This window comes from Odontesthes bonariensis, chromosome 12, assembly GCF_027942865.1.
Source record: "Odontesthes bonariensis isolate fOdoBon6 chromosome 12, fOdoBon6.hap1, whole genome shotgun sequence".
In the NCBI taxonomy this organism is placed as follows: domain Eukaryota; kingdom Metazoa; phylum Chordata; class Actinopteri; order Atheriniformes; family Atherinopsidae; genus Odontesthes; species Odontesthes bonariensis.
In genome coordinates, this window is record NC_134517.1 from 14,397,896 (window position 1) to 14,411,265 (window position 13,370).

Genomic DNA, 13,370 nt, shown 5'->3' on the forward strand with positions numbered 1-13,370 from the left:
TTTGTACTGAGAGAAAGAAAAATGAACAAGTTTACAAATTTCCCTTGCTTATTGTGGACTAGTTTTCAGTTGTTATTGTAGAGTTGTGGTGGTGCTGTGTGGATCCACAGTTTATAGTATATATAAGGTGAAATCAGTCAAAATGCCTCAATGTGTCAAGTCCACATATAGTTTCCTCTGGAGAATCTCCATATTTTTCTTGTGTTTTAGGTTTTTATTATATCATATTTTTATTATAATATTATTATATTGTTACCATTGGTATCTGCCTGTTTATGTAGATTTAGTTTGAGACATTAAAGTCTAACTGAGGTGAACTTACTTTGCAGATAAAGAAATGGCATTCAGAAAATTGAACATCCCCTTTTTGTTTGTTTCTCAGGACAGTCCACATCCACAGAACTCTGTCCGTACACATTTTCCCTCAAACAGCTTTAAGTGAATAAACTGCATTCTTTCTCTTTTCTTAAACACGAAAACGAATGCTTTGCACGCACCGGAAAGTGCCAAGTAAACCAGAGCAAAGTACGTTTGCTCTGGTTATTATTTGCACATTGCTGAGTAAAGGAAGTGTATGAATATTAGTTTGAGAAGTGCTGCAGGTTTGATCTTAGTGACACACTGACTGTCTCAGCTTTAATACCCACACGACACACAGATTTACACAAACACACCATCGGCCTGCCATATGGTGAGGAAATCAGATTCAGTCCAGAGAGACAGACAGGCAGTCAGACAGTCAGACAGGTGGAGAGACGTTGCAGTTCAGTAGGTTAGAGCAGGTATGTGGCCAGATGGCACACTGAGTGTGTATATGTGTGTGTGGCACTGAGTGTGTATATGTGTGTGTGGCACTGAGTGTGTATAAGTGTGTGTGGCACTGAGCGTGTATAAGTGTCTGTGGCACTGAGCGTGTGCTGTGTGTAGAGCTGTCTAAGAGCTGATCAAGCATCTTCCTTAATGTTCTTGATGGGGAAATTAGGGTTGTTTTTCATTCCATTTGCACTCATGCTTTGTGCTGCATTCACAGTCTGTGGGAGAACAGTGTAAATAAGTGGTTCAGCCCATACATTTAGCATTTTAGGGAAGATTTTCTGACATTGGAAGGTTGAATTATTTTAGGGGCAACATCTGATGGTTATTCAACATCATGGTCATCTGATGTTGCAAGTATTATCTCAAATGTGTAATGATATGCAATTAATGATAATAATTAATTGCATCTAGTTTTCTTTTCTTTCAGTTTTTAATTTTTTTTACTTGACATGGTTATGTTTTACATGACATGGTTATTTCAGAGCCCCCCCGGTGGCTCCGAAATGGATTAAGCGGGTATAGATAAAGGATGGATGGATACACAGATTTTTTCTACACCACTTGGAGAGGAATTTCCCCACAATAGAACTTAATTTAAAGTGATTTTCAGATTTGCTTTCTTAAGCTCATCATCGGCTTCCACAAGCTCTCTAAAGACTTTCTTTACAACATGCACACATCTACACGTGATCACACTAACTGCACATACTTAATCTGGTATGTACTGGTGTGTATGTAATCTGTTATCTGAGCAATAACAACCAGAAACGGGTTACTATGCTGCAAGTTGATAAACTGAAGTTTGCCAATATCATCACAAACACACACCTCTAACTTCTTTTTTATGTTTGAAATGCCCTTCTCTTGTATTACAATTGGGACAGAAATCTGTTTATCAAGTAATAAAAAGCTGGTAAATCAATCAGTTTCAGGGCAAAGACATGATTTATGGTTAGTGGACACGTAATATCTTCAGAGGTTATGGAAACATGTTTCTTCTCTCTGTCTGCAGGTCACCTGCAGCAGGTGGACATGTGCAGCTTCTCGTCTCTCGGTCAGCTGGTTCGTTTTGGTTTCTCTGCCATGTTTGGTTTTGGTGGGCAGTGCTTAGCACGGGCAGAGAAGAAGAGGTGGATGCCATCATCACGGCGACGAGAGTATGCTCTGGTGAAGACGCTGGCCAGGCTGAGGTGACCTACATGTGTATTTAATAATTTGTTGACTGTCCAGGGATAGAGGGCATTTGTTGTTCATTTGCTCTGATTTTAAAGTATTCTGGAACAAAAATCATGATGTTACTTCGATAAAGGACCTTGCATGAAGATTCAAATAAGTGACATGAGTATATTTCCAGCATGCACACCATTGTATTCCTTTTTAGCATTCAGCTCAATGCATGGCGGTCTCATAGCTTCTCATTTATTTCTCTCTCTTTCAGACCAGAGGACTGTCAGCTGTCTTTTTTACCAGCGAAGAAGTCAAACTACACTTTGTTCCGACAACGGTGAGACACAATAGACAGTATGCAGGTGTTTGTTTTGTTTTCTCATTTGGTCTACTGAGCTCTGACTGTAGCCAGCTACAAAGGAGTGTTACATTCACATTTGCTTGTTTTTTGTCCGTTCTTTTTTTGTTTGTGACGATTGTTTGTTTTTTTCTTGGTGTACCCACAAGCCCACCATATTAAAGCGATACTCCGGAGTAGATTCAACCTGGGGTCATTTGAACCTGATATCCAGCCAAGTAGCCCACCCGCAGTTTTTTCGATATTGGCTGAACATCAGCTGAGTTACTGAGTTATCCCGAATAGCTTCGTACAAGGGTTAATGGATCCTGGCAGTATCTCCAAAATTACCACACTAAAATCACATGCCATGACACCAAACTTCTACAGTAGTACAAATATGGTCTGTACTCACCAAACGATGCATTTGGAAGTTTGAAAATAGTCCAGGAGTTTATTATTATCAACACAAGCCTGATAGCTTCTCTGCTGCTAAAGCTGCGTCGACGTCACTTCAGGGAGCTGGGAGCTTCAAAGTAAGATGAGGGTTGATCTACTACTGTAGACAACAAAGCAAGGCTGCTCAATTTCTCCATTGATAAAATAATTTCACAACTCTACAACATAAAAATTCATAAAAAAACATGTAGAATATAGCATATACTTTGTTGTCTACAGAAGTAGACCAACCCTCATCTTACTTTGAAGCTCCCAGCTCCCTGAAGTGACGTCGACGCAGCTTTAGCAGCAGAAAAGCTATCAGGCTTGTGTTGATAATAATAAACTCCTGGACTATTTTCAAACTTCCAAATGCATCATTTTGAGTACAGACCATATTTGTACTACTGTAGAAGTTTGGTGTCATGGCATGTGATTTTAGTGTGGTAATTTTGGAGATACTGCCAGGATCCATTAACCCTTGTACGAAGCTATTCGGGATAACTCAGTAACTCAGCTGATGTTCAGCCAATATCAAAAAAACTGCGGGTGGGCTACTTGGCTGGATATCACGGTTCAAATGACCCCAGGTTGAATCTACTCCGGAGTATCGCTTTAAGTGTTTCTAAGTGTTTGTCCTAAGGTAAATCGTTAATATTAAAGCAAAATAGAAGTCTGAAATGAACTATAATTACAGATAAACAGAAACCTTGTTTAGTTGCAGTTCAGTTGCTGAAGAATTCCATTCTTTCACTTGATTTTAACATTTATATACATATTTACACCATAAAGGATTAATTAAAACTCGATTCACCAATTTTTGCTCTTTAGTTCATACTGTATTATTTTAATATCAAACAGCCTTAAAGCTGCAGTCGGCAGGTTTTCAAAATTACGAGTCTAAAGTTGGAAAATTCGAACTGATACAACTTTCAGGTCCCTCCCCCAACCTATAACAAGCTCCGAATCGCCCCCCAAACCCCTCCCCCTCTGTGGACGAGGTTGTGCACGTAGCTGGGGCAGACGGGTATCGCAAGCCAAAGCTGCCATATCCACACGTCGAGAGCACGCGCTATATATCTTAACGATCGCGTTCTGTTTTCTTATATCACGCGTGGTATAAGGACACCCGTAAAAAGCGCCCCTTACGGGACGCGCTGTATAATGCTTGAGCACGCGTGCCGAAATACACCACGCGTCCTCTAGATGGCCAGTGCCACACTGAACTTATCTTTACACAGGGGATGTTCCAGCTTGATTATTATGTTTTATTATATATAATATACAAAGACATAGGCGCAGTGTGCAGTTGCAACACTGACAGCAATGTCCAACACATGTTAAAATGATGTAGCATAAAATAATAAGACACATACAAGGCAATTTAGGCACACAAAGATGTTAAAAGCAGTGGCTTAAGACAAGAAGCTAAAAACTTGGGGAAGAAAAACACCCTACAGTCACGAGGTGAGCATCTAGAGGACGCGTGGTGTATTTCGGCACGCGTGCTCAAGCATTATACAGCGCGTCCCGTAAGGGGCGCTTTTTACGGGTGTCCTTATACCACGCGTGATATAAGAAAACAGAACGCGATCGTTAAGATATATAGCGCGTGCTCTCGACGTGTGGATATGGCAGCTTTGGCTTGCGATACCCGTCTGCCCCAGCTACGTGCACAACCTCGTCCACAGAGGGGGAGGGGTTTGGGGGGCGATTCGGAGCTTGTTAGAGGTTGGGGGAGGGACCTGAAAGTTGTATCAGTTCGAATTTTCCGACTTTAGACTCGTAATTTTGAAAATATCGCAAGCCAAAGCTGCCATATCCACACGTTGAGAGCACGCGCTATATATCTTAACGATCGCGTTCTGTTTTCTTATATCACGCGTGGTATAAGGACACCCGTAAAAAGCGCCCCTTACGGGACGCGCTGTATAATGCTTGAGCACGCGTGCCGAAATACACCACGCGTCCTCTAGATGCTCACCTCGTGACTGTAGGGTGTTTTTCTTCCCCAAGTTTTTAGCTTCTTGTCTTAAGCCACTGCTTTTAACATCTTTGTGTGCCTAATTTGCCTTGTATGTGTCTTATTATTTTATGCTACATCATTTTAACATGTGTTGGACATTGCTGTCAGTGTTGCAACTGCACACTGCGCCTATGTCTTTGTATATTATATATAATAAAACATAATAATCAAGCTGGAACATCCCCTGTGTAAAGGTAAGTTCAGTGTGGCACTGGCCATCTAGAGGACGCGTGGTGTATTTCGGCACGCGTGCTCAAGCATTATACAGCCGTAAGGGGCGCTTTTTACGGGTGTCCTTATACCACGCGTGATATAAGAAAACAGAACGCGATCGTTAAGATATATAGCGCGTGCTCTCGACGTGTGGATATGGCAGCTTTGGCTTGCGATAATGGATAGCCCCTTGAGCTATTCACTCGTTTTTTACTCGCGCGAAAGAGGCGTTTGAGGCGATGGAATTTAATTTACACCTGCGGCAACGATCGCGCGATGAAGGCGGTGCGAATATTCGCATCGCGTTTGGTGTGAACGCACCGTGAGAGTCCAATAAGGAGATCAGTGCTGATCAATGATCTTAATGTTCATGCGTGGAAGAAAGTAAGAAAAAAATAGATAAACAAGTTACTTAGTTTAGCTGCCCCAACACACGTATAGATAGTGGTTTACTTACAGCTCAGCATTAGATTGTTTTTCTGTACTTGTCAGTTGTCATCTGCCTGCAGCATTGAAACAACACCAACATTTACTGTTGTGTCACTGAATCGTCTATGCTGCCGATCTGATTTGTTTTCACTTTGAACTTAGATAATAGCAAAATAGATAATAGTGACTCACTATCCCATCTAGTGGCACAAAGTGGTACAAGTAACCTCTGCAAAGCAATCTATTTTTGAAATCACAAACCTCACCTTTATTGTTTATTTATTATGGGTGCCAATGCCGAAGGCATTAGACACACACTCCTGTGCCAGACTATTATTATTCTGTTTCCGCCCTAAAGTTCGGCGACTAACTAGCCTGGCAGCGATGGTCCCACCGACATAAAAAGCGCACCGTTAGGTGCGCATTGATCGGGAATAGTGTGCAATGACTTTTCTCTCTCATTAGTCAAAAGGAATTCCGGCAAAAGGGGAAAATGTCGGAAAATTTAAACAGGAAATCCTTATCAAAAAGTCAAAAAATGGCGATTTTGGGCCTTAACGAGCTTGAAAAAGGCATTTTCAGAGGCCTTATAACTCAACCATAAAGCATAACACAGACCTCATTCAAAGTTTGTAAGTGACACGAGACTCTCGGCTTTAACTGAATCGAAGGGTTTGAATATATTCAATACGGTTTTGACACGACGGCAGTTTACGTTTGAGGGTGCCAAAATCTCAGGTCGTGCGTCTCACGCACTCAAGCTCTCACTCTAAAAATCATTAATCACGGATTCGTCAAACAAAACTCTCTCATGTCTGAAATATCTAGCCGATCTGGACAAATTTTATCACAAAACGTAGGTATTTTTGTCCTCTTTCACACAATGTCACACTCATTGACCTCTGCCACACAGATTTATCACAAATTGCCTCTGAGCGCAAAGTGCCGTCCCTCAAATCCATTATAAATGGCAGAAATCCTCAAATCAGTGTTTAAATATGATTTTAAAACTGCCATTTAAAACGAGCCCGAGGGGGTAGCCGAATGAAAATTACACCGCTGGATTCGGCCGTCCCTTGTGGCGCTCACGGTACAAAAATGATTCGGATACGAGATTTACTTTTCGAGCTGTGACCGTTTGTTCCAGAAAGTAGGCGGAAATCAGAAATGCTCCATTTTTAACAGGGTGTGTCATTTGCAGCACCTGTCGAGCTGTCTCCTAGCAACAAGCTTAACAGCCTGCTCAGGGCTGAAACAGAGACTGCTTAGGAGGAAAAAGCCTAGATGGAACCATAATGGAGCCATATTGTGCCTTCCAGATGCCTTATCCAAGTACCCACAATGCATTGAAAAGCACTTAACATTAAGCACTTAAAGCTGCAGTCTGCAACTCTTTTTCAAGCATAATGCCTGGAACTGTCCGGGGATTCTGAAAGTAGTACATTAAATACCCCGATACAAAAAAAAACGAGTTCTCTAGGTCCCCTATATGTCCCGCTAGGTCCCTCCAAAGCCAGCAGGTTTGTTTACAAAATTGCAGACCGGACCGGTAAAAGGTAACCAATCAGGTTTACGAGCTGGGCTCTGCTGCCTGTCAATCACCGATTGTGCACGCGCAATACAAGGTAGGCTCGTCCCCACGCTTATTTATCTGGACTATTGAACTTCATTACGGGCTAGTCTACTTACTGTGTCTTCCATGATCGCAAATGACAGGTGAGTTGATGAATGAGGAGTCGTGTAAGCGCATCTGGCGTGCACGTTTACGTGCACGAGTTCTCATGTGTTTTGATGGGGCGGGACAGGAAGTTGAATAACTTTTTATTTTTCGGTAAAAAAATAAGGATTTCTTGCATTTTGCGACTACCGAGGTCACCGTTTTCAACTTCAAGCGTTCTGATAGATCATGTAAACTCTTAAAATGCCAAAAAGTAGGACTTTACGTATGACAACAACAAATCCTGCAGACTGCAGCTTTAAGCTTATTTAAAATGGCATTAAAACTGTTTTTTACACCGGACCTTGATAAAAATGACATAAATGTCTCCCCCATTTGGGGGCTGGCAGAAGCGCAAAATTGAATTGGAAAATCGATTGAAAAGCACAAAATGAGGCCATTTTGAAAATGCCATTAAAGCTGTATTTTAACCAGGACCTTGATAAAAAATGACAAAACTGTCTTCATCAGACCTCTCTTAGGAATTTTGGGTCTCGCAGAGACCCAAAATTCAATGGGAAAATCGATTGAAATCGATTGAAAAGCACTTAACAAGCCCCCAAATGCATTTAAAAATGCAAAAAAAACTGTTTTTTTAAACTGGACATTGATACAAATGACATGGCTGTCTACAGCAGACCTGTCTGGGCCTCAAATGCCAGAAACTGCCCTAATTTGGAGGTGCCATAACTCAGCCTTACGACATCACAGAGACCTCATTCAAAGTTTATATGTGACAGGAGACTCTCGACTTTAACTGAACTAAAGGGTTTATTGATTGGGCGGGCATTAGATTGGCACCCATCAAAATTTCTTCAGGAATTTTCTAGTTATGTTTATTGTTTATGTCTAAATGCTGTTGTGCTGGCAGAACAGCAGGTTTTATTAGTGTTTAACAGCTGGTGCTTTTGGTTTCAGCTCAGTAGAGAAATGTTTTGGGCTTGTTTATAAATCTGTGTCTCCCCAACCTTTCAGAGACCAGGATCAAGACCAGGACCCAGAGTCAGGTGAGCGGGATTTTTTTCTGTCTTCAAATGGACCCCTCTGGAGCTAGTTCAGATTGTCTGTTTTAACTTTGGCTTTTTCTGCTGCTGCAGACGGGGAGGAATCTTGGACCACCAGTCAAGGCCTGTATCTGAGCATCAGCATCATGTCCATTCCTTGTTTGAGTCCACACGCACCTCGTGGACTGGCTCCAAACACCAGGTAAACTGCGTACAGTGAGCAGTCGATTCCTCTGAGCTGTGACCTGGAAACGCATCCCACTGCAGGTTAATTGGGGGTCCTAGCAGCGAAGCTGCAGGAACCCATTGAGTTAGTAGCTTTTCCTATTATTATTAATCCGTTTCTGCTGCAATTGAAGTCTATGGCAGCCCCATGAACGCTATGGTAAAAAGTTGTGAAATTTGGCACACGTAATCAGCTAAGTGCCAAAGCTAATATCAAGAATTTTCATGCCCCAAGAGCTTACTCTCTAGCGCCACCAACACGCCAAAGTTCATAGTGCATTCAGCCTAATAACTTTTGACTACTTGGTCCAAATTTCACATACAAGGTATCGTTGGAATCCTTGGATCATGACGAGTCCAACGCACCCTATGACGTCAATTTGCGTATGCCTAGATTTTCCGCCATTTTGAATTTAATCAAAAACCTTCAAAACGCATTTCAGGCCACTAAGATTGTCCAATCTCCACGAGACTTGGCAAATAGAATCTTCAGACCAAGCCGCACATAAGTTATTATGTGGATTTTTTTTTTCACTTCCGTGTAACCGCGGCAGCCAATCAAACTCCATGCCGACGCGCAAATGGGACATTTGGCCGTATCTCTGCGATGCATTGATATATCGATGCCAAACTTGGTGCATGGACTCAAGACGCCTTCCTGAGCAGCCCAAGCCTTCCCTATTGTGCCATTCTGCTAGGACCCCCACATTGCTGCTTGCAGCTATATTTCATGATGTTTCTGCTTCTGCTAACATCCATCTCCAATTCCTCTTTTATGACAGTTTAGCCAATGGCAGTGCATCGCTGATCGCAGTAGGAAATGCATGTAGGTCAGAGTTCATCAAACACCTAAAGAGATACAGCGGCTCTACTGGACAGGTGAGAGCATGAGAGCAGCTGTAAGGCAGCATCAATACATATTTGCCATTTAAGAACAACCTGCAAATATAATTTATTCTACGCGCTTGTTAAGTGAAGTGGCATTTGCTTGTAACTCATTCAAATCATTTATTGAATCTTCTAGTTTTAGGGTTTAAACATTTGTAGATCAAAAGCTAAAACAACTGCTGCCCATGGGTGTTAAATCATCTTTTACTGGTTAAAAATCATCTAAATCATATCGTCTAAATACTGAAGGCCCAGATTCAGATCCATAAAGATAAAAGAGAAATTCCAATGCTTTTTCAAAGATGCTTGGTGTCACATTGCCAGCCCTTAGCTGTTTTTTTTTCTTTTTTTCAAATGCAGGTACAGCCACTAACACACTCACTAATTAAGTCTTTTACCATTTCCAGTGACCCTCTGTCTCCAAAGGAACAAGCCTGTGACTGTATTAATGTGACAAAATGATTACATTGTATTCTGCAGGCTGTGTTGAACCGCAGTCTCTAACAATCACAACTTTCTGAAATAATTAGGCTTGTTTATCGTTTTTGACCTCAGACATCAACCCCAATCAAACGGGACTGAGAGTGAGCTGCTGGCTCTCTTTCAGACAGTAAAACTGATCAAAGTCGTCACTTAATGTCTGCAAGATGTTGCTGCGGAGCCGACAAATACATTTGACATGGGACAAAATGCTGATTAAACACGTTCTCGTTTCACGGAAAAGCTAGATTTTACCTGTGTAAAAAAAAGGCCTTTTGTACGGTGGCCGACAGTAGATCAAAACTGAAGAGCAGTGGTCTCAAAAAGAACTTGAGAGGATGAAAGTCCCGTGACATATTCCACCACTACCTCTCCTACTTCCTGCCACGTATTTGTCCATAACTCACACACAAACACCTGTTATAGAACGTTTGCTTTTGATGTCGAATATCCACACAAACTAGCATGTAACAATTATATTTGAAAGCGTTAACAAAAGGGCAGTATTTAATGCTCAGGAATGTTTTGATTCAGCAGACACATTGTTAGCCATCAGCTTGTGAACATAGAAGAGCATTTCATTTAGCACCTAAAGAGACAAATAACTTGCTTCTTCAGAGGATGGTGGGAACCAAAAACTGAGCTTTTTCAGGGATGCAGAGCACAAAATCTTTGCTTGAATGCCGACGCCACCTGCACTTTTAGAGAAAGGCCAAGCAGAACACAAACTGGAGCCATACTTAAAATGGGTCCTACCAGTTATATCACTCCTGACATCCTTCTCTCACCGAGAGGAAAAAAAAACGAGTTAATCAGTAGATTAGCCTGGTTCCGCATGGACTGGTGTGGCCTGAGACACCGCACACTAACCCACTTTCTAAATATACTGACAGCGAGTTCACTGTCCTGCAGCATAAACAGGCTGTTTACTGACTGACCTACATCCTGTTAGCCTCTGTGGTAACGGTAAACACGACGAGCCGGGGTGTCAAGGCGGAAACGTCAACACATAGACCCTGACAGCTCGAGTCCCACCTTTGAACCTCACCTCTCAATCCTGTTGGGTGAGGTGTCGTTTGGTCATTTTCTGTCCTTTAAGAGGTTGGGCACATCTTTATTTTTGGGGCTCTTCCAAAGTCGCAGGCCTTTTAGCAGACATATTCCTCTGCGTCTGTGTCTCCTAATATAGTCTCGAGGTATAAAGATAGGTACAAAAAATTATTGTTTTTTTTCACTGAAAACACACGTTTACTTTAGTGAAGCACAAAAACAAACAAAAAAGTGTGTTTTTATCCAAATCTCTGTCGATACTTTCTAAATGAATCCGCTGGATATTTTCCTGATCAGTTCATTCATTCATCAACTGAAAATGTGACAGTAGTAGTGTCAAAGTCATATTCATCATTTGATCAAAATGAACTTTGCTGTCATTTAAAAGTAAAAGGGCAGCTGAAACCTGCAACTTAAATAGGCTAAACTCTTTTTTTTTTTCTTCATTTAATTCAAAAGCTCAAAAAGCAGGAAAGCAGGGTACATTTATTCACGTGAATCTCTCCTTAAAGAACAGATAAAGAAGAGAGCAAACCTGCAAGAAAGTTAACGGGCAAAGGAGAGAGTGTCTGCTGGTCTTTGTCGCCCCCTGTTGGAGCTTCATGGTAATACAGCAGCAGACAGTAAACCGGAAGGCGCTCAGACACATTTACAAGCTGCTTACTGAGGATCTTAAAAAGCCTCTCTGCCTTCCTGGAATTATCTCTGACACACACAAACTTGATTTTCCATTTCTCTATCCTTCACCTTGACTTAATGCATTCCCTAACAACCCTCTCTAACCGTCACAGTCACAGCTTTATGCCCAAACCTTACCATAACCTAATTCTAACCCTCACTACTGTATAAAACCAGCTATTGACCCACAAAAGTAATTTTAAACCTGTTGGGGCCCACCTATGGAAGTTTTTCTGTGCCATCAGAGTTTGAATACGAATTTCTAATATTGAATTTTTACAGCATCAAAATCAGACTTTGAATTTGAAAAACCAACAGTGTAAAAAAATATATCAATTTCTAAAAACAAAAAATCAGTGGAAAACAATTCAACTTCATCTGATTTTGATGCTGTAAAAATTCAATATTAGAAATTCGTATTCAAACTCTTGATGGCACAGAAAAACTTCCATACCCACCATTTGGTTCCCACAAAACATTTGGATCCGACAAGTGAAGTGGGGTCCTTGTTTTTGGACCTTATGAATTTAGAGAAACAAGTATACACACGCACAGATTTGAACCATCTGATTGCCCCTCTGCAGTTCAGCTTCTCCTTCGTGGAGACGCATGCTGTGTCAGCAGTGAAGATCCGCCCCCGCTCACTGATTGGCTGGTCTGAGGAGGAGAGCGAAGAAGAGGGCGACTCCAAAACCACACCCATCATCCAATCAGAGGGAGCCGCCTTCCCCTGGAACATCGACGGAGAGCTGGTGGAGATAGCTAATGAAGTGCTCATCAGGTGGATTAATCAGTGACATTATTACCATCATGTGTCAATGCAGCAGGGATCAGAAATGTTATAACACTGAACAAAACAGGGCTGCAGCTATCAATTTGTATAATTGACTGATTTACTAGATATCCTCAAAATTCTGCTCGTAACTGAAGTAGTGAAAAATTTAAACACTTATGTGTATTTTCCAAGAGCCTCTATTTAAGGGTCAGTTTACCCAAATTACAGTGTTTTTCCCCACTCTCATCTTTCTGTGCAGATAACGTGTGCCCGATCTGTAAAAAGACATTTCAGATTCAACATAAACTGTGTCTGCACTGGTGTTTTTCCTGCACCGGCTCTTCCTCATCAGTGTTTTTAGTTTTATACAGATCAGGCTGCTCATTCGTCACACTTCAGTTCTGTCGGTCAGAAACTGGCCAGCATTGTGTGAGTGAAGATGTATGAAGAATACAAACACGTGAACTGGCTGTTCTGAAATTACTGGCAAGTTTGCAGCATTACAAGGAATTGGGTAATTTAGAACAGCTATTTTTACCGCCGAAGCCTTCAGCCGATAAGCGTCACAGTCAGGGATGATCCACACAATTCAGCTAACCCTAACTCTGAACCAGGCACGTCACCAGGCGCTTTTTACCGGGGCACGTGCCCCTGTGAACATGCGTTGTGCCCCTGTAAAAATTCCCATATACATCCTTCAGATGCTACAACTGATGTGCAAAGGAAGAATAACATAGGCACGATTTTCCCCATTTCCACCACGTAACTTTCTTTAGCCAATGCTGCACAGGCCTACCAAAGAGTGAAGTGAAGGTTGCAGGCATTGGGTGCGTGTGTGCATGTTCAGCGAATGGACCGTGTGTGACGCGTAGCACGCGAAATCAGAGTTGGAAGGCAAGGTACTGAGGCCCGCACGCCATATTTATCAGCGGATAGTAGCCCACACATTTTGCCAATCGAAGCGTAGTAGGCTATATGAATCACCACTACACATTGATGGATTGTCACGGACATATGGAAATTCTTAAAAAGGAGAGTCAGGGACAGAGAGGGGACAACGTTTGCATTTAGGCTTAAACAGTGTCTGCTTCCATGGCATATGAAAAACGCGAGCCAATATCCTATTC

At 41.8% G+C, this 13,370-nt stretch overlaps 1 protein-coding gene across 1 annotated transcript in view; it reads left to right on the forward strand.

Annotated features, from left to right (window-relative positions):
- cerkl (CERK like autophagy regulator) overlaps positions 1-13,370 on the forward strand; it is a 57,496-nt gene that overhangs the window by 42,190 nt on the left and 1,936 nt on the right. Inside the window, exons 8-13 of the mRNA XM_075479183.1 lie at positions 1,829-2,006; positions 2,255-2,320; positions 8,119-8,150; positions 8,241-8,349; positions 9,155-9,251; positions 12,053-12,249. Coding sequence (XP_075335298.1) covers positions 1,829-2,006; positions 2,255-2,320; positions 8,119-8,150; positions 8,241-8,349; positions 9,155-9,251; positions 12,053-12,249 — 679 coding nt within the window. The remainder of the gene's footprint in view (positions 1-1,828; positions 2,007-2,254; positions 2,321-8,118; positions 8,151-8,240; positions 8,350-9,154; positions 9,252-12,052; positions 12,250-13,370) is intronic.